At 31.8% G+C, this 27481-nt stretch overlaps 2 protein-coding genes across 4 annotated transcripts; one reads left to right on the top strand and one right to left on the bottom strand.

Moving 5' to 3' along the window:
* Positions 1 to 1216: 1216 nt before the first annotated feature.
* On the top strand, positions 1217 to 8609 carry LOC129948989 (probable peroxisomal acyl-coenzyme A oxidase 1). The gene is made up of 8 exons (XM_056060161.1): positions 1217 to 1720; positions 6123 to 6282; positions 6343 to 6635; positions 6694 to 7099; positions 7153 to 7659; positions 7722 to 7827; positions 7888 to 8040; positions 8098 to 8609. Exons 1-8 carry the CDS (start codon positions 1591 to 1593, stop codon positions 8356 to 8358), a joined length of 2016 nt encoding a protein of 671 aa, XP_055916136.1. The 5' UTR covers positions 1217 to 1590; the 3' UTR covers positions 8359 to 8609.
* A 146-nt stretch (positions 8610 to 8755) lies between these two features.
* LOC129948988 (probable peroxisomal acyl-coenzyme A oxidase 1) lies at positions 8756 to 13039 on the bottom strand. Of its 3 annotated transcripts, none has more exons than XM_056060160.1 (9): positions 12908 to 13039; positions 12693 to 12840; positions 12202 to 12367; positions 10573 to 10865; positions 10107 to 10512; positions 9541 to 10053; positions 9384 to 9489; positions 9173 to 9322; positions 8756 to 9116 (listed from the first exon to the last, which is right to left on the bottom strand). In XM_056060160.1, the coding sequence occupies exons 2-9, from the start codon at positions 12826 to 12828 to the stop codon at positions 8856 to 8858; spliced, it is 2031 nt and encodes a 676-aa protein (XP_055916135.1). In that variant the 5' UTR covers positions 12829 to 12840; positions 12908 to 13039; the 3' UTR covers positions 8756 to 8855. The 3 variants fall into 3 exon arrangements, with proteins under 3 accessions (XP_055916135.1, XP_055916133.1, XP_055916134.1); XM_056060158.1 differs by having other exon boundaries at positions 12693 to 12858; positions 12908 to 13035; XM_056060159.1 differs by having other exon boundaries at positions 12693 to 12845; positions 12908 to 13018.
* Positions 13040 to 27481: the final 14442 nt, after the last annotated feature.

A 27481-nucleotide genomic window follows, 5' to 3' on the forward strand; every position in this document is an offset into this window, starting at 1 on the left:
AACAAATAAAAATTAATTTTATTTAAAAAATTTTCTTCTTCTTTCACAACAAATTCAATCCAAAATACTGAGCTTATGACTACTGCTTTTGTTGGCCAAATGTGCCTTCAGAATTGCCATATATTGTGGCCGATCGAGCAACTTATAGGCGGGGTTGAAAAGATTCTGAATGATTTCGTGTATGTCCTTAAAGCCTCTGCTGCGTCAATTCCACTGTTGTGGTTTTATTCACTAGAACAACGATTCCCACATTGTGGAATGTTTGGGTGCAAATTTTCTTAGACCGCTGCAACTTAGCCACCATCAAAAATCATATCTAATAAATATTTGCCAAATAATAATAATAATAATAACCCACATTCTAATAATAAAAAAATGTAATCAATATTTCTGTCTTGTATTTAATGAAAGTTCTAAGGATCTTACAAAACAATCAATATTTCTTTTGTTGATTTATTCATACAACAGCAGTCAAAATACGCTTTTCATATCTTTATTTGGCATACAAAAATCTTAATTTGGCTCTTCCAGAAAAAAATCCAAAGAATGAGTTGACAATTATATTACAGTAGAAATTTTAAAATTGACATTTGATTGCCTCCGAAGTCTTTTTATCGGAATCGGTGTGAATGTTCAAAGACATTTTTGACATTTTACACAACAAGTATGATGAGCTGTTTACAACAAACTGTTTTTAAAATAAAATGCCAAAGGCCTTGAGTTCGATCCCTGCCTATTTCATATAAATTCTAAAGTTTTTTTTCACGGGTACTACCTCTTGCGAGGAATTGACAAATCCTCCAAGAGTAATACTTGTCATGAAAAGTGGTTTCTATAATTAGCCGGTCGGATTCGGCTTAAAATCAGTAGGTTCCCTCCATCCCTGACAACAATTCTCGCACACAGGAATGGTTGAGATTTATAAGTCTCAACGGACTGTTGCACTAGCCATTTAATTTTTTTTTCCTTTTAGTAGTATACAGATGAAATTAAAAAGTGTCAAAATAAATAAATCCAAAAATCATTCATAATATTCCTTAATCAGCAAGTTGCTTTTACTCATGGCTATCCGAACGCGGAAAATAGCTACAGCGGTTTTTTTTAAATGTCTTCCTTCATAATCACAATCAGCTGTTCTGATGTGTCACTGACGTCTCACTGACGTCTTACGAACAAAATCAAAACAAAGATCTAATTTATACGTATTTTGCTTGTTTTAATTTTATTTTCTAACAAAAAAGACTTATATTTAAGTGATTAGATTATTTAGAATGCTTATCATCGATTAATGTTCCTTATCACCAACAGTTATTATCATATTCTCCGCCTTTTTATTCCTCAAAATAAGAACAAAAAGCCCATAAAACGTATTAATAAGTGGTCAATCCAGTTTCTATATTTTTAAATTTCTTTTTGCAAAACAAGTTACCTCTAATCGTAATTACACAATTTTTCTGTGCTAACGATAATCAGAAACAAAATAACCGAATCAGTTATAATTTAGTTGTCCAAGAAGTCAATCGTTTGTTTGTTTTTTCTTCCCAAGTTGTGTGTTTTTGTTTTGTTTAAATTGTTGATTGAGTAACAACTATGCCTTCATCCGTCCAGAAAATCAATCCCGATATCCAGAAGGAACGCAACAATGCCACATTTAGTACTCAAGAATTCACACTTTGGTGGGTTGGTGGGGAGCAGCGGTACAAGGAAAAGAAATCGCTGGGTAAGTTTCGCTGGGGGAATCTTGTAATTGTTTGATGAACTTTGGATTTAAATAATTGTTTAAATTTGTAAACGAACTGGTTTTTAAATAAAATTAACTCAAGAACTTTAGAAAATATACATACATTGTTTTGATTAAAGGTTGTAGGCCATAAACCTACTTGATAAGTGGAGATAGAAAATTTGCTAAATCATCTTCTATTCGTACCTATTTCGTATTTTGCAATGAAAATATAACAAACATAAAATGCTAATCAATTTAGGTACCTACGTGCTGATTAGACTGAGGAACACTTGAATGAGTTTCACTTTTACCTGCTACTTTAGGCTTAAAGCAAGTTGGAGAGTGTGTAATTAGGAATGAGTAAGAGAAAAAGCTTAAAACAAAGTAAATTTAAGTTGCTAGAAAGAAGAAGAGGTTTGATTAGTCAACGATAACTATGAATGCAATCTTTCTCGCAGTTGAGGCTTTTTACGCAATAAAAAGCATCATTCAACAATATTTAATAGTAAGTTAGAAAAGCAGCAAGACTGTTGCATCTACAGCTCACACTCTAGAGGTACACAGTTTCAATTTGATGAAATGCCATTACATAAGAAACAATGATTAAAAAAGCAATTCGCTTTATGATACCGGATACTCATTTTTATCACCGTAAGAGCTTATCGATGTAGGAAGAATAATTTGAATATAAGTAAGCTTAAAAAAAACATCATGTCATTGTGTCTCTCACTAAGAAAAGTTATTGACCCTTTAATATTTTTTTTTTGAAAACTTTCTATCAGTTTAATAGGCAGTAAAGTAAAATATAAACAAAATTAATTAACTATAATTGGAAGCCGAATATTCTTTGTTTACTTAAATCTTCTTCTATGAAAAGAAACATTCTACTTAAGTTGATAAGATTAAACATTTTCAATGCTAAATTAGAGATAAAATACATAAAATATCGATTATTTATTAATAAAGGCGGTAGAAATTTCCCATAGGTGCTTCTAGATAACTTAATCTTTTTATTATTGAAGTAATTTCTTTAATTGGAATAATGTTGTCAGCTAACAAATTAATAAGATATTGACGTAGAGGGTTTTCTGTGCTATTTAGTTCAAAGTTCATTCAAATGCATTTAAAAAAATCCATTTGAAACTGAAATAAAGGGTTCGCCAAATAACTTTTCTTTTTTTGAAAATGCTAATGTACGTAGCGCCGTCCTGTTGAAACCAAATGTTGCCAACATTCTCCTCTTCATTTTGAACAAAAAATCGTTTAACAGGCCCGATAACGATCGCCATTTACTGTAACTCCTTGATCATTTTCGAAGAAAAATTCCCCAATTATGCCTCTAGTCCAAAATCCGCACCAAACAGTGACTCGTTTTGGGTGTTTCGGCTTCTCAATGTATGCGTGGGGGTTTTCTATCAAAATGAGCTTCATCCGAAAAGATGATTTTTTTTGGAAAAATCGGCATCTTATTTAAACGTTGTTCCCAGTTCAAGAGTATACAGAAATATATCCGTTCAGCGGAAGGATAAAACTAATTATAATATTCACGAAATAAGCACTAGTTGAAAAAAAAACGTTAGATGGCGGACCCTATAAACACAAAATCACAGAAATTCAAAGTAAAGGAACTTACTTACTTACTCATTGTGGTGTTAAAGTCCGGGGTAGAAATCGGCCTCAAAAGTAAGACTAAGACTATTTTCCTGAATAAAATAAGACTCCAAAGGGAAGCCTTTTTTTAAAATGCATTTACCCTGTTTTAGTTATTTAATCGTTTTATTAAGGAACAACATTTTTTATAAATAAGGACATTGGGGGCATTCAGTAACCTAGTGGATACATATGTAGAAGAAAGAAATTCGAATTTGCTAAATGCAACTACACGCTTCGACGAAAAACATTTCAGAATTGTTTCACAAGTTTCCAGACAAAAACATATATTTTGAGACATGTTTCTGAAACGTTTTTTTTTTTAAATGTTTCTTTGGTCTGGACGCACCGTAAGACGCACATTCACAAAGCACAAGCGATTGGAGGTATTTACATTAGGCATAGCATTTTATCAATTCAATTTCATACAACATAGGGACTTAATTTGTAGCCTATGCATAGGGCAAGTTCAGGAGATATAAGAGGAAAGTAGGTCAAGTTTTTAATTTCTGATTTGGCATCTGCCAAAAAATTGCCTTCCGATTAAGCAATGGTCGCATTCACAAAGCTAGTGACTACGTAGTCAAGGCATTCTGATTGGCTAAATCTAACTGCAAAAGTAGATGAAATTTCCCCTTCGACCTAGTGTACAAATATCAGCTACAAAGTTACTTTCCCTTACTATCAAGTCAAGTCTATTTATGTCAAGATGACAGTTGATCATGTTTTTTTTATTGAACTGAAAGCTGGACTTTGTTACTTTGTGATTTATTTATATTCTGCACAATACCATTTTATGTTTTATGTAATCATTTTCCTTAATAAATTGATAAAGGAATAAGTAATACATATTTAAAGTACAAAAAACGAGTGGAGATGGACTTGTACTTTGCCTGAGAAGTTTTATTTATGTTTTTAATAGTTTCTGCATGATAAACAGAAAAAAGAAGTTGAAGTTTGACAGTTTGACAGTTTACCGACTAACTAGTTGCCTTGGTCAAAATGTACTTTCAAAGAAAGTAGTTGACTGCAAATGATGTCCCTTATGTTGCCTGAACCTGCCCATTTTTGTAGATGTCATCTTTGTATGTATATAAAATCTATGTTTTTTTCTACAAAGTTGTCATTAATTTCAAACTTGGAACTTTACTTGACTATCCTTTACTTGCAGAATGTACCAACAAAATTATTATTTATAAAAAACTCCATAAACATATTACAAGTTAATCATAACTTGTATTGTAAAGAAAAATTCCTGTTACAATATGACAATTAACCCTTTTAAACAAATCTTTAAATTAAATTAAACTCAAAACAAATAAACCACAATCATCTGACATTTTGACGTACGTAGAGTAAAACTTATAATAAGGTGGATTTTTCTTGACTAATCTTCTAGTCAAATTTCCAATATAGTGATCTTTATTGGAAGGCAATTTTTGGCAGCTGGCCAGTCAGATAATAGAAACTTGCCTTGCCTTCAAGTTCATTGGACAGGTTCAGACAATATGGGGATTTCATTTTCAGTCAATTAAATTCTTTGAACATATATCAAGGCAACTAGTTAAAAGAATTGTGCAGAAAATAAATAATTAGAGAATAATAAAGTTCATCTTTCATTTAATTCAAATATCGTGATTAGCTGTCATATTGACATAAATGGTCTTGACTTAATAGTTAGGGAGAATTTTGTTAACTAACCTTCCATTAAACTTTCCAATAAAGTTGAACCTATTGCAAGGCAAGATAATAGTAACTGGGCAGGTTCAGGCAACATAAGGGACTTCATTTTCAGCCAATTTCATTCTTTGAACGTAAATTTTGACCAAGGCAAATAGTTAGTTTCCAAGTGTCATGCATTTCAAATTCAGAACTTTACTTCACAAACCTGTACTTTAAGTTCATCGTACAAAAACTACCAAAAATATTATTGTCTACAAAACATTTATATTTTGCATTGTAAAGAAATATAACGTATTTCCTTACCAAATTGACAACTTACCCTTTTACAGAAAACATTAAATGAAGTTGTGCAGAAAATAATTAAACCATAATAAATAAAGTTCATCTTCCAGTTGAAGGAACAAACATGACCAAATGTCATTTTGACAAGAATTGAATTAATAGTTAGGGAAATTTGTCTTGACTAACTTTCCAGTCAACTCTCCATTGGCAATATTTTGGCCAATCAGATAAGAGAAACTTCCCTTACTTTCAAGTCTGTTATGTCATCTGAACCTGACCACTTACACTACCTTCAAGTTTCTTATGTCGTCTGAACCTGCCCCGTGCATTGACAAAACCTTCTAGAGAATCCACAATTTTAAATGCTCATTTTTTCAAACAAAAATTTGTGCGAACAAAATCTGGCAAGACAATCCTATTGGAACAATCCTTTGCACTTACCATCTTGTCACGGGTCTTATTGGCTGCTGAATGCACTTCCATGGTTCGTCCATGTGGAGAACGTGAAATCGGAAGAATAAAATCAAATTTTTAGTTCACCAAAGTGAAGGACAGGCTCGATTCCCTTTCAGCTTTCCTAAAATTCACTTTCACTTAACAGATCTATGAGGTTCTCAGATGGACAGTTAAATTCTTTGTCGACGTGCATAGGCTCACAATAGTCAACGCCATTAAAAACCATAAAAAGCAAAAAGCATTAACAATCGACTTTTCGTAGAATATGCCAAGTCTTTATTAGAAATTCCATTCAACCAAAGTCCCTTATCTTATTCTCTTCTTTTAGAAAAGTACTTCCTCGAGGATCCAGAATTGATGGACAAAATACCCATATCCTATCTTTCTCACAAAGAACTCTACGAAGAGGGTGTACGTAAAGCAACAATTATCAGCAATAAAATCCGTCAAATGCGTGAAGAAGGCAGCGATGGAATCGATACTTACACGTAAGTAACTCAAAAACTTGTTTAAAAATCAAATAAAAAAAATAAATATGTCTTCTTTAGTGCCCTTCTAGGAGGTTCACTTGGTTCAGCTTTGATCAAGGAAGGTAATCCAATTTCTTTGCATTATGTGATGTTTGTCCCAACTATTATGGGCCAAGGAACTGTTGATCAACAAGTCGAATGGCTATCAAAAGCTTGGGATTGTGAAATTATTGGAACTTATGCTCAAACCGAAATGGGTCATGGTACATTTCTACGTGGTCTGGAAACTCGTGCTGATTATGATCCAAAAACAGAAGAATTCATATTGAATTCACCCTCGATAACAGCATACAAATGGTGGCCAGGAGGATGTAAAAAATAATGTACATAAATTATAGCAGATGAATAATTTTGTTTTTCAAATTATAGTGGGTCACACAGCGAATCATGCTATAGTAATGGCACAACTCTACACAAAAGGTAAACACCACGGCATTCAACCGTTCATTGTCAAGTTACGTGACGAAGATACTCATATGCCAATGCCAGGCATCGATATTGGAGAAATAGGTACAAAACTTGGCATGAAGAGTGTCAACAATGGTTATTTGGGATTCAAAAATGTCCGAGTTCCACGTATGAATATGCTCATGAAGAACTCACAAGTTCTGCCCGATGGAACATTCGTTGCTCCAAAGTCGTCGTTATTGACTTATGGTACGATGATGTTTGTGAGAGTAGCCCTAATTCGAGATACCGCCATGGCTTTGGGAAAAGCTTCGACTATTGCGACGAGATATGCAGCTGTCAGGCGTCAGAGTCCAATAGATCCAAAGTAAGTTTACTCTGACTTTTTCATAGAGAAATATTACTAATTTTTGTGTACAGTGAACCAGAACCTCAGATCATGGACCACATTACCCAGCAGCTGAAATTGTTCCCCCAAATTGCTAAAGCCATCGCCTTCAAACTAACTGGAGATTATGTCTGGACTATGTACAATAATGTTACCGGGGAATTGGAGCAAGGCAACCTCGATCGGTTGCCCGAAATGCATGCAATCTCCTGCTGTCTGAAAGCTATTTGCAGTGCAGATGCAGCGGCTGGCGTTGAGACATGTCGTCTGGCGTGTGGTGGTCATGGATACATGGATGCCTCGAACTTCCCAACTATCTACGGTATGGCTACAGCTGTGTGTACATATGAAGGAGAAAACACAGTAATGTTACTTCAAACCGCAAGGTATCTGGTCAAGGTCTATGAGGCCGCCTTGAATGGGGGAAAGCTGGTGCCGACCGTTCAGTATATCAAAGAAGCAATTGACGCTAAAGTTTTTGCTGACTTCAATGGTTCGTTGTTGTCGATTGTGAAGGCTTTCCAGTTTGTTGCTGCAAAGTAAGAAATCAACTTTTATATTATTTATTTCGAAAATAAATGAAACTTATTTTTCTACACAGCAAAATTCGGATTGCCTATGATCGGATGGAAAAAAGTAAAGTCCAAGGAAATGGACCAGAAAAAGCTGCCAACTTATCTGGAATCGAACTAACCCAAGCTGCCGATGTAATTTTGATTAAAATTTTCATTTTTCTAGACCGTTAAATGACCTCTTTTCTATTTTAGCTTCATGGACGTGCCTTCTTAGCTCTTTCCGTTTATACTGAGATTAGAAATATTTGCAAAAATGTTTCAGTGGCCTTGACAAAGGTGTTGATGGATATTCTAGAATTATATCTCCTCGACTCTTGTCTCAATCGAATCGGTGATTTTCTCCTGGTAAGATCGATGGAAATTCAAAAAACAAAACCTTCTCTACAATCTCCTCAATTTTAGTTCATAGATTTAAGCGAAAAGGAAGTTGGAGATTTGGAGATTCGTCGTAAAGCCTGCTTAGCTCGTATTCGACCCAATGCCGTTGCAATTGTTGATGGCTTTGATTTCCATGATCGAATGTTAGATTCAACACTTGGAGCATACGATGGCAATGTGTATGAGAAAATGTTCGAAGTTGCCAAGATGAGTCCATTGAATCGGGAGCCGGTGAATAAGTCTTTTAATGCTTATCTAAAGCCATTTATGAAGGCAAAGTTGTAAAGACTACCAACATTAGAATTTTGTACATTTTTTGTTAAACTAAAAGCCTTTTTGTAAGATAACAAAAGAAAAAAAAAATAATAATTATAAGAACAAACAAAATAGGGTAAAACTAAATTGTTTGGGTTATGTGCATTCGTCTTGTGATCTAATCACAGCAAAAATTACGGTTTTCAAATTTAGTTCTGTGTATCTTACTTTTTAAGTTTTTTTTTGTAACATTTTTGTATAATAAATATCAATAAGTTATATGTCTTTGGTTTTAGTTTAATTTCATGGATGAAAATTGAGTTTTTGAAAGGAAAGTGCCCATGAATTTCACTTACCTTAAAAGCCCCAGAGTAGTTTCAGAAGCTTCAAGTTGAACTCGTCCAAATTAATTACTTTTTTATAGGGATACATTTTACGTCACCACACCTAAGTAAGTACGTAGTTTAAATTTTTATTACGAAAATAATTTTTTAACATAAAATGAAAGTGAAGAAAATAACAATACTTCACATATTCGACTTCATAAACGGCTTCAAGTGACTTTGGAAGGATTTTTGAACTGATATTTGATTCATTGGGCTTTTTTGTGCTGCTTCGAATATCCTTTCATAAACATTACCATCATAACAACCTAGAACTGAATTTAAGATCCTGTCATGGAAATCAAAGCCATCGACAATGGCTACGGCATTCGGTCGGAGTCGGCTCAATACTTGTTCTAATTTGATTTGAAGTCGATTTAGGTCTTCTTCAGTCAATTCAATGAACTGAAAACAAATGAAGACATATGATAATGTAATTTCAACACATGGATTTGCCTTACTCTTTGAAGATCACTCAAGTTCCTGAAGCAGGCACTCACTAGATATAGTTCAAGAATATCCAAAAGAACTGTTTTTAGTGAGGATGAGATTTGATCCTCGCTTGAGAGCTTCTTCCAAGTTGCTGTCGCCAGAAATGAACGTCCGTGTAACTGAAGAAATACAAATCTCAAAAATATAGATTTAAATTTAATTATTATTTATGATACTCACGTCAGCAGCTTGAGTAAGCTCAATGGAAGTTGCATTTGCTGCTTCAGCTGCAGTCAGATTCTTCATCTTTCTTTCGGACGAATGGTTATAAGCTAGACGAATCTTGCTAGAAATTTGATGTTCTGAGAAAGGTTTTGATGTTTTTTTTTGGACTCACTTTGCTGCAGCAAACTGAAGAGCTTTGACCATGCATTCTAAAGAACCATCCCATTTAGGAAATGTCCTCGTTTTCCCAGATGCAACCTCTTCGAGGTAAGCTACTGTTGGAACTAGTTTCTCCCCCTCAACTGCCATTGACCAGGACTTCATTAAGAATCTTGCAGTTTGCAAAAGCATAACCGTATTTTCTCCCTCGTAGGTCACCGCTGCTGTTGCTAAACCATAGATATTTGCCAAATTAGAAGCCGCCATAAATCCATGACCTCCACAAGCTAAACGGAGAGTCTCAACCCCATTACTGGAGTCATGTGTTGAAATAGCCTTGAGACACGCAGATAAGCAATGAATCTCAGCTAGACGATCAAATTTTCCCTCATTGATCTCGTTGGTAACTTGGAGATACATTTCATTCAAAAGATCACCTCCAAGATTGATTGCAATGGATTTTGAAATTTCGACAAAAAGTTTTTGCTGCTGGGTCAGGTAGTCTAGGATTTGATGCTCTGGTTCTCTGGGGCAAAAATAAATTTTTAGAATGTAAAAGAAATGTATTCTCGATCTTACTTTGGATTGATGAGACTTTGTCGGCGGACTGCAGCATAACGAGTGGCAATAACTGCAGCTTGACTTAAAAACATACTCGATTGCTTGACCAGTAACACCCTGACATAAACCATTGTCCAATAGGTCAAAACCGAAGCCGGCGAGACTGTGAACGATCCATCAGCACTGACCTGGGCGTGCCGCATCAACATTTGCATTCGAGGAATTCGGACATTTTTCAATCCCAAATAACCATTGTTGACCCCCTTGAAAGAAAGCTTATTGCCAATTTCTCCAATGTCAATCCCTGGTAAAGGTTCATGGGTTTCGTGATCACGGAGCTGAACTATGAAGAAGTGTACTCCATGTCGTTTGTCCTTTATGTAAAGTTGAGCAACAATTGTGGCATAATTCACCGTGTGGCCCACTAAGAAAATAGAATCGAAGTTATTGGGTGGATAAGACATTTATGGCAGAACTTATGTACATGCTCCTGGCCACCATTTGTAGGCTGTGATTGAAGTACTATTAAGGACAAATTCCTCTGTTGCAGGATCATAATCAGCACGAGTTTGTATGCCACGGATAAAAGTTCCATGACCCATCTCAGTTTGAGCATAGGATCCTAAGATCTTACAACTTTTTGCGAGGGGTAACCATTTTTCTAATTGTTCAGAAGTACCATGTTTTTCAATAACCGGTATAAACATTCTGAAATGCACAGCGAATGGACTTCCTTGTGGGATAATTGCATTTCCAACAGGTCCCGTCAAGAAGTCGCTAAAAACATTAAAAATGAATAATTTATTAAAAGAGGTCAATTTATTAATAGAGCATAATGGATGGTGGCCTTATAGGACCTTGTGTTTATTGATTGGTATCTTATTTCCTTGCCCTTTTTAGTTGGTGGGTGAGGAAAGGAGCTTTTTCTTGTTTGAAACGTTGAAGAACCTTGAAAGAAACGGGAAAAGGAAAAAAGAAGACCCGGAGATTACTGGCTAGTCAGTCGACTGCCAGACCGAGCAGAAAATAAACTCTGTATAGAATAGAAAACAATTTATTAAGATGCGTTGAAGCAAATGCCTTAGCCGGTACCGTCAAAGCCCTTGACAAATCTGTACATATGTAGACAGCTAGAGCAAGCCTTTGATAGCCTGTGAAAGCCACGATAGCTACCAAAAATAATGATAGGTGTCGAAAATCTTTGATAGCCGCTAAAATCGTGAAACCGTCGAAGGTCCAGGAAATTCAATGATCTTCAGTGAAAGTAATAGAGAACATCAATAAATAAGCCACAACTTCAAACCAGCGAAACTCGTAAATTGTCAATTGTAAGTTAAATGTTTATTTGAAAAACTGTAGTGAAAGAACTAAGAGCTATTAATAGACACCTTTGAAGATTAAACTAAAGCTTCTTCACTTACTTTACTTTTACTTAGTACCCTAAATGCTGTTGAGCGAAACCTCAAACTAAAAATCAGAGTTGCCACCAACAACTGTGTCAGCTTAACTAAGGCAATCCTTACAATGGATTTTTTTTAGAGGATTATAACAATTAGTTGGCTAATTGAAAAGGAGGACATTTTGTCAACTGTCAAGTGATTTCTCAAAAACTGGTCCGTACTTCTTTAAAAACGACGCTGGCCAGAAAGTTTAGGTCAATGTTGATGAATATGGAGCCATAGTTAGGAACTTTTTCGTTGATTAAATTTACAAGCAATGAACATACTTTCACGTTACGGAACAGTGAATTGGTCTCCAAGATCCACTGATAAACACGAAATGGTTGACAACTTGGAGGATAACATTCGTTGCATTATTAGGGATTCCACAAATGTTGCAAAAAGTTATCGAAAATTGTACTTCCAGATTAGACTGCGTCCGAATCAGCCGTGGTTTTTGTATGCAAATTTCTATCTAAAACACCCTTCTCTGTTTCAGACATAAGAAATTTAGAGCATAAAAACTTGTGTTTTTAGTGTGATATCCAATATTGAATAGTCTTGATTTTAAATATCGGCTGAGATTTCAACCGTTTGAAGAAAATGAATTCATTATTATAATAAATAAGCAATTAAAAAAATTTTAACTATTAAAACTAATATTTTGAACTTACGGATAGATTTCATTTCCCCCAGGATTTCGTTTCTCTTGTATAGCCTTAAGTTTTTTCAACAACAAAGTACTTCGTTTGACTGCATCATTATACTGATCTTGGAATGACAAATAGTCTGGATAAACTTCTTCGAACTGCAATTCTTTATCGTTCACAATTTCTTCCACTTCAAAAGCAAATAGATAAACATGTTTTTTTGTTGAACTTATTTAAACTTTAAACGAAAACATGACTAATTATTCATTTAAGTAACTTCATAAGAAAAAGTTAAAGTAAAAATGAAGAAGAAATGATCTTTGCACTATTATTAGGCTACATTACCAAAAATTTAGCTTAACTTACAATACTTAATTTTAGAGACCTATTTAATTTGACCAAAGGTGCAAAAGTTCATTTTTACTTTATCCCATAAACCCTCGCTTATTTGTTTTTATAATTAAACAAAATAAATTACGATTAAAAAAAAACTAAATACAAAAAAATGTTCCTACCGATTTCGCGCTTCACTTTGAGCTTTTGCTCTCCACCATATAACCAGCTAGCGAATTCTTCAACATTAAAAGTAGCTGCTTGACGTTCTTTTACTAAATCGGGATTTACTTTAGTACTTTTGGTTGGCATTGGCATTTTCTTTATTTACTATTCTATTTTTTTAAACTATAAAAGAAAAACTAATTAAATATTAACACGAATTTCATTAACTCACGATGAATTTAGTGGAAATGCAGCTTGACGTGTTTTGTTGTTGAAATTTCGAAGTGAAATGGAAGTGAAGCGATATTTTATAATCAGCAAAGGCCCAAAGTTCTTGATTTTAAAATTATACAAAAACAAAAATGTTGTCTCACAAAATGTAAATTGTTTATTTTTTTCTTGTAAGAGATTGAGCTTTTTGTAAAAGTTTATTTATAATATAATAAATTATTCGCTGATTAACTTGATTTAATTAAAGCTTCCATAGAGTTACAGCTGCACTTTATTCCAATGAATTTTAAGATATGAATTCGTCTGATGGGAAGAGTGTAATTATTTTTAAAAGACTATTTTTTTTAGACAGAAAATTCATTTGCAGATAATGCACCTTAGCTGACTTTGCACTTAGTACATTCGAAAGATTAAAAAAGTTTTAAGCCAATATGGTGCAGCTTTTGAGGAAGTTTTACATCTACAAAGCAACTCATCAAATCATATTAAAAGCAGATATCTACAAAAATTGATCTACATAATGATTTTTAATAATACTTTAAATAAGCTTGAACTTTGAAGTAAAATATCTAAACTTTTTTATGGATACTTATTAAATTTGATATTATAGTGAGCTTCTTCGGAAAACCAAGGTTAAAGTAAATTAGCAGTTAAACTCATTTCAATACATCTCTAAACTTCCTAACCCTTTTATACCTCTAATTGTGTCAATTCAACTGAAAACTAAACTAGTTTTATCTTAAAACCTTTAAAAATGTCAAAATAATGGCATTAAAAGCTTTGTATTTCTTATGAGTATGTTATTTATTATTCGTAACATTTTACCACAAAAACTGTGTATACAAAAATATGGAAAAATTGGTTAATTGCTTAAACTTGTCATGTTTCTGTAAAAAAACCTATTATTCTATTAGGGTGTTTAATATCTGCATGAGAAATTTCGATAGTTGTGATTTATGTTTTGACAGTTGAGATTGATCAGTTAGGTTTGACAGTTCAAACAAATAAATCTGTTTGCTAGATTCATAGATCATTTTTATGAATGAAATAGAAATTTTCAAGTCATAAACTTATGATTTTAAAGCACTGCCTCTGGTTAAAAAGTTGGAAGTTTAAAATTGTAATTTAGGAAACAAAATAATTCAAAACCGGTATAGAGAAGTATTAATTAAGAATAACAGATATTTAGAAGTTTGGACTTTTGGAATACAAAGTTCTCAAGTTTTTTACAAAAGGTTTTCCAAATACTTGTAGTATAATTAAGTTTCTTTGACAAATAAATTTAAATTTTGTTGACTATAGTAAAATTATATAAGCAATTAAATAAGTTGGTAGTTTAATATTTTTTTTAATTATAGACGTGGATAAAATGATGGTTCGTGTTATACATACATTTATTTATTATTAACCCGATAAACAAATCATGTCAACTAGTTCAATGTTGAAGTTTTTAATATTAATACGCATATATAAGTTATAGTACTCGTACTTATATATTTAACCTTACAAACAAACTAAAAGATTTTCTTAATTGGGCTTTAATAATTTTGAGATTAATAACTGTCAATATCGGAATTATCGTTTTTAAAATGTGTATAATGTTAAATTTTACACGAACTTAGAATGTAAGGAAATAATTAATAAAATGAAGGACTGGTTCGGACGAAATTTCTCATGCATCCAAAAAGTTTATTTAAAAATTTTTCCTATATTTTAAAATTTAAAAATGTACCTTCAAAAAAGTTGGTTTTCAAAAATTTAAATGGGATTTGATTTATCAAAAAAACATACATTTTTTAAAATTTAAATTTGAAAATCATTAGAGATGTAAAGTAAATTTTTTGTATGCAGTTATTTCAATCTTTTTTATTATATTAGTTTTACATTTAAATTTCGTAAAAAAATAACGACCCATTTTTGACAAATCGAATTTCGAAAAAAATGTCATATATTTTTTAAAAATTAGAAATAAAAATAGTGACATTTTTCATCATCAAATATTGTTAAGACAATATAAGAGCTTGTACAGGAAAAAAAAAGATATTGAAATCGGTTGATTAGTCCTTAAGAAAACTTAAAAACAAAATAGCGGTTCTATAGGGGGTAAGTACAAATATATTTTTTTATAGAAAGAAGAAAAATTAAGAAAAAAATTGTTTAGAGAAAATTAAAAAAAATCTACCTGTTCGTTTTTGAGAAAATTCAAATTCAAATAGACCAAAAAACTTGACATATAGTGCATAAAGTCTCCGTACAGCATCTTTCTTTTTGTTGATTCTGAGATAAAATATTTATTATAACATAATATTCAAAAATTAACTTAATTAGCACAATAAACATTTTTAAAGCGAAAAATTAACTTTTCATTAAAAAAAATAAAAATTTAAAACAATTTACAGCAAGTAAAAGAAAAATCGTACCAAAAAGTTTCCTCACACTCCATTTTTCCATTGATCTCTTTGAAAAGCAATGTATTGAAATTAAATAAATTGCACGAAACCTCAATTTTTCAATTTTTGTTGTTTGAAAATCGTTAGACAGTTTTTATTTAAATTATTGTTGTATATATAAATATATTTTCCATTTTTTCTGAAAAATTTTTTTGCTATGCAGTTGTTTAGTGATTGTAAATAAACGTTTTAAATTTGAATTTCGTACAAAAATGTGGGACCTTTTTCGAAATACAATATTTAAAAAAAAAATCAATATTTTTTTAAATCCAAACAAAAAAATTACACTTTTGATAATCAAATATTGTTAAGCCAATATAAGAGCTGGTTAGAAAAAAACTATTGAAATCGGTGCATAAGTTGCTGAGAAAATAAAAAAACAAAAAAACGGTTCTATGAGCGGTACCTTTCCGAAGCCATACAAAAACATGTTTTTCTTACTTAAAGAAGACAAGTTAAAAAATAAAATTTTAGAGAAAAATTAAAAAAAAAATTATCGGTTTGTTTTTGAGAACATTTTTCGTTTTTTGACAAAAAAAAAAATTGTATGGGGGCCACTGTTAGTTTTGATCTTAAGACAAAAAAAAGAAAAAAGCGCCTTACGGGAATATGCTCAAAACCTTAACTTCCAAGTTTGAACTCAATCGACCCAATGGTCGACAGATAAAACCGACCGGACAGAATCGCGGGACCCAATTTTTTCGACTTCTCTACCATCGTAATATCCTCAAGTAAGGCGGATTTGAGGCCAGGCTTGTTTATGTATGTATGGTATGGTGACGGATTTTTTTTCCAAACGATCCCATAGGTTCTCAATTGGGTTGAGATCTGAAGACTGACATTGTATGTAAAATAACCATTCTTTAACTTAGAGGGATGTGTGCCTCCGGTCATTATCTTGTTGGAATATAAAATTATTACAGAAAATTCTCCTTAAGTATATTCAAGTACCCATATTTATACACCGTACTCTCAATTGCAACTAAGTTCCAACGCCGGAAGATGGCATACTTCCTAGGTTTTAAATTGTTCGTATTCAGAGCAGTTTTGGTTTTCCCCAAACCAAAACTGCTAAATTAACTTTCGTCCGTAAATGGAACTCGATTCCAAAACGAATACTGCCTTATTACGTGTTTCGTATAGTAGTCCATTTTAGCTGTCTTTTTTGCTTTTCGTAAGGACTACAAGACCCCCATATCCATTTCTAGTCAACAAATATCTTTTTGTCTGTGGCCAAACATGAATTTCATCTATCGATTTCAATGTATCGACACTAACGGGAGCACTTTGCTGAGGGTCTTCTGCGACACTAATTACCAATCGCTTCTCAGGACAATGATCAATCTTCTTGATTTTTATTTATTGGCTACTGGATTTGTTTTTTTGAATTACTCCAAGATATACTGAATGGATGAACAGGCCCTTTTTACAATTTTTTAAATTTCGTCCAAAGTTTTTTTTTGTTTCTGAAGTCAATTATAATTTTTTAACTAACCGAGAAAATTTGCTTTTTTTTCTTTGTAAGAAAACAAAATAATTAACCCTATGACAAACATTTCCACTAACGAAAAACTCACGAAATTCTGATCAAAGTCCTTACAGCCAGGAACGGTACAGTGCAGCCCATCCTACCACGTTTGGCACATACTGGCATACCAATCGCTACTTGTGGAAGGCAAACATTAGGTGGAACAACATCACCACGTGTCAGGTCACAAAAAACATCTGGCCTACACTAGATTTAAAGCGTTCAAGGTGCTTTGTATTTCTAAGCAGATCGCATATAAGCTCGATAATAGGTATCAAAACCGAACAATGTCTAATAGGAAAGTACGCCAAAAAACTAGGCGTGTTCTCAAATGACTTTTGCAGAAGCTGTATGGACGAGGAAGAAGAGGAAACAATTCTTCATCTTCTCTGTACATGCCCTGCTCTGGCTCAAAAATGCAAGAATTGCCTAGGAGAATTCTTCTCTAAGGGTCTAAACGATCTTAATCATATCACCATAATTAGCCTCTCGCGTTTCGTAATGGACTCAAACTGGTTCCATTGAGCTTAGAAGGAAGCCTCAAGATTCATGTGGTATCATAATGGGATATTAAACTGTCCTAAGTGTGTCGGTTTACATCATGGACAGCCACTTTAACCTAATCTAACCTAACAGCTTCGTCATAATAAGATTTGTACATAGACTTTTTGTCTCTATCTAACCGAGCGAACAAATGAAGATCTACATAACGGTGTATTTAGTCCATACATTTTTAAAAATTTTGTAGTTGGAAGGTGAAGGTGGATACTAACTTTTTTTCAATGTCACCACTTTGGCAGAGAATTGTAGTTCTTTTATTTTGCAAGTAAAAATTAGTACTCAAATTCTGAGTGTTGGTCTAAAGGCTAAGGCCACCAAAGAGGCAAGAAAATAGGCCGAAGGATTCTTGCGATGTATAGATTTGTTACCAGAGGCGCATTGGAATGTTAATTATTTACTTTGGATTTTTATAAAAATAAATTACTGAATGTCTGAAACAATATTTTCTGTGAAATAAAATATTTTTGAAGCCAATATTTTTAATTTTTGAAAAGATATTTAAGTCGGAAATCTATTTTTACTAACTTTTATTCATTTTCTTTTAGGTTTTTATTTTTTGTAAAAAAAATCAATTTGTTTTTTCTCAGAATTTTACCAAATACTGAAAACAATATTTCTTATAAGATAAAGCGAGTTGGAAGCTGTAATCTTACATTTTTGGAACAAATATTTAAGTCGAAATTAATTTTTTACCAACTTTGAGTAATGTTTTGTTTAAGTTTTTATTTTTTATAAAAAAAACTGTCGATTTTTCTCAAAATTTTACCAGAAGTTAAAAACGTTATGTTTCGTTGCACAAAATTGTTTTGGAGATAAAATCATTTTTTATTCGTAAAATCGAGGTGACTAATTTCTTTTTCAGTTTTTTTTTGATTTATAAAAAACAACCTTTAATTGCATTATTTTTTAAATATACTTGTTTGGTATCACCTTACAATATATTATATACATTTAAATTCAAGTCTCTAGCGGTTTTGGTTCGTGAGATATTTAGGGTTAACCAAAACTGCTATAGTAAAAAAACCACCCACGCAATTTTCTTGAAAGCCCTTTCTTCATCTTTCTTCATTATTATCTATAAAACAACATTTATTTGAGGTCAATATCTCTACTGGTTTTTGAGCTATGGACGACGAAAAAACGTAGCGAACATCTTTCTAAAAATCTTTTATTTTGACTCTAGAGCACTTAAAACGTCGAGAAATGTCAAAATTTTCAATTTGAAAAATCGGACCCATTACAATAAATTTCTATGGGAAGTTATAAAGATTATTCTACGTACTTTTAAATATGATGTACATATTTAAAAAGTTTTTGAGTTATAAGTCTTGACAATTAAAAAAATATAGTTGTAAAATATAGAAGTTTGAAGTTTTGAGTGGTAGAAAATTGTGAATACATTTCCAACACCTTTAATAATACGATTTTAAAACCAAATACTTTCAGGTTTTGTCCAAACATAAACTCTAAGGATGATTTTTGAGAAATATCACTTCGTATAAAATTAGTTATAGTAACTGATAAATGTGCAAGTCTCTAATTTTATTTAAGTAATAGGAATTATCAAATATTTAACTAAATGCAATTCCTTACCACATGAAATTTCTAAAAGAAAGCGAGTCTGTATGCCTGGTATCTCAGCTGATTATAACTTAGTAAAATTTTGTATGTACTGAACTACAATTTGCAATCAATCTGGATTTAAATCTTCTTCTGGGGTTCCTCAAGGTAGCCATTTAGGACCACTTCTTTTTATTTGTATTACTTACGATGCTTAAACATGTCTTTTATCCTGAAACTACGATAACATAGAAGCCTCGTCTCACATTACTTTTTCAATGAATGTAAATACATTTGTCTATACTTTCAACATTTCTTGAATGCCAAAACATCTTCAATAAAGCTAAACCATTTAATTAAAATTTCATAATAATTATCAAAACCATCTGAAACTCATTTCCATTAACTTGTCTATGTAGTATATTTATATAATATACCCCCTTCTGTTTCTTATTTATAATAATGACCTACCAAATATTCCCAGATAAACATCACAGCAATATGAAACAAGTAAAAACCAATATCCTTTCAAAATTCCGATAAATATAAGGACTTAAATTCTCTCTTCAACTTGAGAATTCTACGAAATTGCTTTCTATTGGTCAATAAATATAATCCATTTATCAGCAAAAACAGTCCTTATAGCCAAAACTATATATGTGTGTATGTTCGTTCGAAACCTACCAAAGGTTATTTGAAAAACAATAAAAACAAATTCACTTTGACCTTTGTTCTAATTTCTCGAACCAAACCAAAGCACGAATTAAATTCACAGCATATTTGTGAGTGGGTGTGTGTGTGTGTGTCGTTTATGGGGCATATATCCTTTATGTTTATGGAATGTTGATGTTAAAGTTACTTCTCTCCTTATGAAGAGAAAAAGCATATAAGAGCCTTAAATATGGAATGTTCTAATATGATAAGGAATAAGTTTTCTTTTTTTTTATTTGTGAGGATAGAGTTTAAATGTATTTCTGGAAAATGAAAAACTTCACTTTGTCAATGTTTTGCATTCTCTTGCCTCTCCTCTCAAGTTGCAACTTTTTGTATCCTTATTGGCCTTTTATCAAAAGATTTTCACCAGCAGCATCTGGATGAATTTGAAAATTCCATTCGAAATAACATTTTTTCCTTGACCGAGTTTCGTAATGAAGTTTAAATCCTTTGGACTAGGTTAGGTTAGGAATACAGGTGAATAGAAATTTCAGAAGACCCAAAAACCATCGAGCCGAAATGCAACAAACATACGACACGATACGGGATGATTTATATTTGCCATAAAGATGTTATTCTGTTCAATCGTCGCGTCGTCGTCATCGATGGGGAGTTCCTCAAATCTGTTTGGCTTTATATAGTTGCAACCAGCACGACAACGAATGACGGCACATATTCGAAGATCCATTGAACCAAAAGGCTTTTCTAGATAAAAGCTTCGAAATCTCTCAGCAAAAGGATAATGCACTTTCCCTCAACGAACATCAAAATCCGTCTCAATGGACAAAGTGATGAAAAACGTTTTATGGAGCTTGTGTATCTCTACTCTATCTTGTATGCTTTTTTGGCCAGGTTAAAAGCGAATTTTTGGTTGCATTTTATCCTTGCACCAACCTTCATATGGAATTTTGATCCTGAACAAAATTGAAAAAAAAAGTAAAATTTTGTCAACGTAAGTCTCCCTATAGGCAATTTTTGGGGGATGTGTTCGGAGAGTTTGGCTGTTTGCTTGTTTGTATTTGGTGGGTACATTTGACTTTGTTTAATCAAGGCGTTGTGTGAAGTGAAAAACTCTTTGCCTTTACGATTCATCTCGGAAAGTAGTCAAAATAGAATTTTAATCGAATTTCAAGGCACAAACCAATAAATAAAACCCAATCAAAGCAAACCATCATCACAACACCAACATGAACCATCATCATCAGCAAACAGTGAAATCCACTTAAACTCTCAGTCATTCATTTTAATATATACAAGACGCCGTATTATGTAATTTTTTTCTTCCAAGTCCTTGGAAGCTTTGGGGTCTCTTTTTTAAGTTTAAGTTGTTTTTTGTGTATACTTAAAGGTTAAAGGTTAGCTACATGTTGCCATACCAATATACCTACCATCATCGCACCACCTTCATCCATCTTAGGTTTTTTTCCCCTATGATGGTGCCTTGGTCTTCTAATATTTTAACGCTTCTTAAGGGATATGGTTTTGTGTTTAGATAAACATATAGAACAATCAAGTGACAGGCGAGGATCCTCAGATGAACTGAACTAAACTGGACAGTGGACAGGATATAGCACATAGCAACATAGCAAACTTGATAATTCACTTTGTGGCCATGTTGTCACGGATTAAGGATGGATGTAGATATAGTATAGTGTGTTAAAGTTATCTATCTTATGCCTTTGTTAAATTATTGTACACAAAAAGGTCACAAAAGCACGTATCCAAGCCTACATACATATAAACGAAAAGGTACATACATATTATATAAAAAATAAATATATAAATAAAAGAACAAGTTTAGCCGATAAAAGGTTCTGGCAAAGACACAAAGGAAAAGTAAATAAATAAATAGGGGCATTTGACATCTACTCAATTGTAAGCTCAACATAATCGATGACTTGAAGTCGTGCGTATAAAGGAAATTATTTAATTTTTGTTTAAAGGATTTTTTAGCTTGAACATTTTAAATAATGTTATAGGATAGAAAAATATTTGGAATTGAATTGCTTCTTATTATAACCTTTCATAGCATTTGATTTCTAATAAGATTTCCGGCCACCGTGGTTACAATTTACATAATTTTATGATGAATTGTCAAACCTTACTCAACAGAAATATCAACACGGTTCATAACACGTAAGAAGAAATTTAAAAAAAAATTTAATAATTTAATAGAAATAAATCATTTTCAATATTCTTTGAATGCAATTTATTATCTCAGAAACCTTGCTCTTTCCTTTTTGGTTTTCAAAACAAATTTCTCAAGAAAATAAACTACAAGTTTGACTGTCAATTGCCTGCAAATTATGATACATGCCGTTAAATGTTTTACATGGGTTTCTATTATGTAATACAAAGGTATCATGTTTAAATCCATAAGAGCAGGTCTTGCTGTAAACACGAAACTTAATTTAGCAGTAATTCTGCTATGAACACGCAATCACATTAAATAACAATCGTTCCAAGAATCAATTATAAGGATTTTTCTATTAAAATCCTTACAAAAATAACTCTATGTGTATGTATTTCTGTAAGCAATAATTTTCTTTGCACTATATCATATGTAACTATAACATACATTATGTAATTAAGTACATAATATCGTTTGAACGTAGGTAAGAGTATCATATTCTCTGATTCTAATTATGTTTTCTTTTGTTAAGGATAAAAATAATCCTGATGGAATTAAGGATTTAATTTCACACGTTATTATTAATAATTGTATATAATATGTAATATATCACATTCTTTGGAATGTTTTGAAGGTTAAACCTGTTTCTGCTTTATGAAGAGAAGTGAAGAGGCGAAGCTATAAATAGGATAATTCATCCTACGCATATTACCAATCTTTTGTGATAATTCTATACTTGGATATTTGTTAAGAACACGAGAGTCTAAATTAAATTAAACAATTATCAGTACAACCTTACAGGATGATCTACAGGTAGTTAATATTTTTTGAAATTAAATACAAGTCCTTTTTAATAAATAAAATAAATATTGTTTTGTGCTGGTTAAAAAGAATTTTAAAAGTGACAAATTAAGCTTACCTACCTTTAAGTAATATGACCTCCAGAATTATTTTATCCAATAAAGAATAAAGTATTTGAAAACAAGTAAAAGTAAGAAAAATTATTTGCCTGTTTTTATTTATAAAAAAAAATATAAACCTAAGAAAAATAATACTTAGCGGTCAGTTAAAGCTATCATTGGTTTTCATCATTGAAACCTATTATTGGAATTTTTTTTGACAGGTTGGTTTTAGCTTTCATTAAAAATATCTGTCATTTAATATACGTTCCCTGATTGGAATAAAGGTAAGAGTTGATCATTGAAAGTTAAAATGACAGGTGGGAATGCAAAGAAAATAAAACGCTTTCAATGGAACGATTATGTTTCAAAATGTGAATTTAAAAACGATTTTATCATTGAAAAATTAGCCAAAAGAAAAGTTATGGGATAAATAATGATATGATAATAAAATAACTTATAAGGTTCATTTTAAATTTGACTTTTAGCTTTTAAGTCTCGTAACAATATTTTCAATGAAAACCAATGATAGCTATAGTTGGCCACTATTAATTAAGAACACGTCTAAAAGAAACGACAAAATTATTAGCATAGTATTTTACAGGATGCAGATCTACAGACAGTTTATATTTTTTCAAATTGAATATTTTTTAATAAACGAAATAAATACATTTTATTTTACACCATATTAACATCAACACATGCAGAAAGGGTCTTAAAAAACAGCATTGGTTGTTTGATTACTATAGAAATTAAAGAATGAAACATTTAACTTACTTAATTTTAATAATATTACCTCCAGAATAATTTAATCCATTAAAGAATAAGTTTTATTACATTAAGTAAAAGTTTAAAAACAAAAAACTGGCTGCTTTCTTTTTAAAAAAGGTAAATATATAAGAAAACTAATACTAAAGTGTCAGTTATAATAGCTATCATTGGTTTTAATCATCCTTTAATTGGTTCCTTAAACTGGATTAAAATTGATTTTCGACTCAAGAACAAATAAATGCATTGACTATGAACATTTCTTTTCTTATACAAGATAGATTTGTTAGCATTTAAATGTTTAAGGACCAACTATAGCATTTAAGGGCCATGCACATGAGAGCAAACAACGAATGAACGAATGGACGAACAAACGTGATTTTACACATTTCAAAAAGTCAATTTCAAACAAAACACATTTAAATTATAAGAAACCAATTGACACTTATGTATGTTAGGATAATAATATTTGCATTTTGTTCTCTAAAACAAGACAATTTTGTAAAAACAATTTCCTAGTAACGAATTGCAGTGTAGTTGCTACGAACTGTCAAACTCTATAAGCGTTCCATATACCATCCACACTGCAACGAATAAATTGCTCGCGCTCAACTTAACCAAAAAATTATACCACTCTTGTTGTCTTTGTTAAGAAGTGTAATTATAAATTGACAATTCGTCGCTGTCTGCGAATAGAAATAAAACTTATGTGAAAGAAAATTCAAAATATGCGAACATCCACAGTCCGCAGTTCGTAGCTCTTGTGCAACATGTTTTATTGGTTTTCATCATTAAAATCAATCATTGGAATTCGTTTGACAGGTTATTTATAGTAAATCAGTGATTGAAATCCATCGACAAATTTTTACTAAGAGAAAACTGTCATTAGAATTGTTTGAAATTGGAATTGAAATTTAATAAGTAAAACAATTCTTTTCAATTTTGAACATTCAATTATCGAATATTCAGGAAAATGAATTTCCACCCCAAACAAATATAAAAAATATATTTTTAGCAAAAAAGAAAAATTCTTTGTGTTATTTCCAATCGATCTGTATATAATTTTCATTTCTATTAAAGTTAAACACGGTCAATCATCCATTAAAAAAATGGATTTAGAACAAAACTGAAATAAATTACGACTAAACATTTTTGAAAATGTTGTTTTCATGGTAAAAATTAAAATCTTCCCAAAATTACAACACCAAATTGTATCTTGACAAAACCAGCTTTAACTTCAATTACTAAAGTATACTCTCAGTCAGATAGGGTATCCGGATACCTATTTGTTAGTGTTTTACGTGTAAGATAATAGCTGATCAACAGCTGAGATGTCAAAAGAAGAATCCAAAGGTATATAAGAATTGTAGGGGTATGTAGGTATCTGAAATGGGTTGAATTTCAAGAAACTTGAAGATTGATTTTAGCTTTTTGTGTTTGTTGGTAAACAAAAAAATACAAAATGTTAGTTAAAGTTGTATTTGAGGATGTTCTGTTAATAATAGACGATGAAGAAGCTAATTGCCTCCGAATTTTAGAAGGTAATTATTTATATTTTTTTAAACTTCAAAATTGACTTATTTTGTTCTCGTTTTGTAAATGACCAATTTACTAGGGCTTACCCCCAATCTAGTATCCAGCATTCTGAAGTTAAAGAACCTCATCCTGTTCCAGAGGTAAAACAAAATACAGGTAAATATATATTAATTTTAAGGAAATAAATAAATCAAACGTTTTTGTTTTTATGTATAAAAGCAGACAGAGGCGGACAGCTTGTGCAGCTACAAGCAAATAAGGTCGCTGAAAGGAAACGTAAGCTATTCTTTCAGATGATTCAAAACCCCAAAGAAGAACCACTGTATTTTTTTTTTTTAAGGTTGGGAACATTAATCCATTCTGCTCTTTTTGGAGGAGTGCAGAAAGAGAAAGGACCAGCTTCGAGACCCAAAAACCCGGCGAAGAACAATTTTAACATAGATTACAGATTAAAGTTATCTCTTATTTATCAAATTGTCACGCACCATCAATTCATCATCATCCGACGAATCAGTTGAATTATATATTAAATGTTTTATCTTACAACAATTTTGACTTCGAAGCTTAAGAGTTTCTCTGCTTTTTGTGAGCAGCTGAACGTTGTTTTTATTTTTTGACAGCTATCAAAATGCAGCTATCTAACTCGTTCAACAAGGTATCTAAAAATCCATCTATCAAAGATACCCTATCCAACACAAGATTGAACGCAGCCAATGGGAAGTTATCAGTGTGGGTCTTATGTTTGGCATAATTAAATGTCACAATTCGGACAGTTGTCATACTTACCGTATACCTTTCAATTTTGTTGGGAAAAAGTACCTCAGACTTCCATCCAAATATTAATGCCGAAGGTTTTAAAAATTCAAATAAATTACATATAAGGAGTTTTAGTATGTATATTAACACTTTGAATTCTCAATGCGAACGTACCCTTAACCCGTATATTGAACTGTCAATATCAAAGAATTCAGTAAAAACGGAATTTGTTGAATATAATGAAGCAGTTCAGATGACACCAACAATATTTTCCGGAAACAATACAAAAAATAGGCTTTTTAGGAATTTTTTTTCCAGAACCATTACAAAATAAGGGAAATTACTAAATTTTTTTAAGCGTTTTATTTAAACAAATTCGGCAGTGAAGCGTTTTAATTAAACAAATTCGGCAATGTTTTTCCTTTTTTTAAGTGGGTCCCCCGATTCCGTAAGTTTATCTGGGCCTAGTGACTTACAACTCTCAACCATTCCTGTGTGCTAATACTCTTGTCAAGGATAGAAGGGACCTACAGTTTAAAGCCGAATCCGAATGGCTTATTTGAGAAAGCACTTTTCATGACAAGAATTACTCTTGGAGAATTTGTCCATTCCTCGCAAGAGGCAGTACCCGTGAAAAAACTTTAGATTAGGCACGGATCGAACCCAAGACCTCTGTCATGACCGTTCAACGCACTAAACGTCATGCCAAGGGTACTATGGGCATAATATTTTAGGATAACATTTTGTGTTTTTGGATGTGGAATTTTCTTGACTTGAATGATTTTTAATTTAATAAAACATTACCGAAAAATGCGTAAAAAATAAGTTAACAAATTATCATTTTAAAAATGAAGTAACTTTATATCTATGAATAATTTAAATAAGAAACTTCTATGTTTTTATAAACTGAGATTTTGAAAACAAAAATTTTGTATTTAATTTAATTTAAGTCTAACAAAAATTTATAAGTCTAATTTCGTTTCAAGATATTCATAAAGCTAATTAATCCATTATCTTACGTCATACCCGCAATTTTGTCTTATTTTAGTATCAAATGTCTTTAAGTATCCTCAAAAAGGTTTAATTATATAATTCAAACATAGTCCCATAAAGATATATTCCGTATACATTAGGTACAGCACAGGATAAAATTAAAGCCATATTGTCGATTAACATAGTAATTCCAACAAGTAATTTAACTGCTCCTTGATAATACCACTGCCTCGCAACAAACAACCATAACCCACATTACCATTATACCTTAAGATGTACATTTTCCGGAAAGTTCATAATGCGAATAATCTCTTTAGCTATCTCTAAGTTACAAAATAACTACAAGTAGGTATAAATAACAACAACAACATCAACAAAATAAACAGGGTCAAGTCCACGAAAATGACAACGCGACAACGATAACAGTGGCGACAAGGACAACGAGGACGATGTTTTAATACCATAAAACTCCTCTTGCTGAAGAATATCTAACAGAACTTAATGACTATTGGAGACCTCGTTCTTATTTTAATGAGGCTTTTTGTAAACGTTTCCAAAAATAAGAATAGTCTTAAAACTATTGAGGTAAAATATGTATGAATTAATCTACTTACAGGGTGGATCAAAAAGCTTTCTTATTTGGAAAAAAATTTCTCTTCTCATTTATTTTGTTTTCTAT

Source organism: Eupeodes corollae, chromosome 3, assembly GCF_945859685.1.
Source record: "Eupeodes corollae chromosome 3, idEupCoro1.1, whole genome shotgun sequence".
NCBI lineage: Eukaryota > Metazoa > Arthropoda > Insecta > Diptera > Syrphidae > Eupeodes > Eupeodes corollae.

Excerpts from the sequence above, each read along its gene's own strand:
- LOC129948989 (XM_056060161.1), top strand. The coding sequence starts at position 1,591 with ATGCCTTCATCCGTCCAGAAAATCAATCCCGATATCCAGAAGGAACGC. Across the intron at positions 1,721-6,122 it reads CAAGGAAAAGAAATCGCTGG|AAAAGTACTTCCTCGAGGAT; the intron begins GTAAGTTTCGCT and ends CTCTTCTTTTAG. Across the intron at positions 8,041-8,097 it reads GAATCGGTGATTTTCTCCTG|TTCATAGATTTAAGCGAAAA; the intron begins GTAAGATCGATG and ends CCTCAATTTTAG.
- LOC129948988 (XM_056060160.1), bottom strand. The coding sequence starts at position 12,828 with ATGCCAATGCCAACCAAAAGTACTAAAGTAAATCCCGATTTAGTAAAA. Across the intron at positions 9,490-9,540 it reads CTTCAGTTTGCTGCAGCAAA|CAAGATTCGTCTAGCTTATA; the intron begins GTGAGTCCAAAA and ends TCAAATTTCTAG. Across the intron at positions 9,117-9,172 it reads ACTTGAGTGATCTTCAAAGA|TTCATTGAATTGACTGAAGA; the intron begins GTAAGGCAAATC and ends ATTTGTTTTCAG.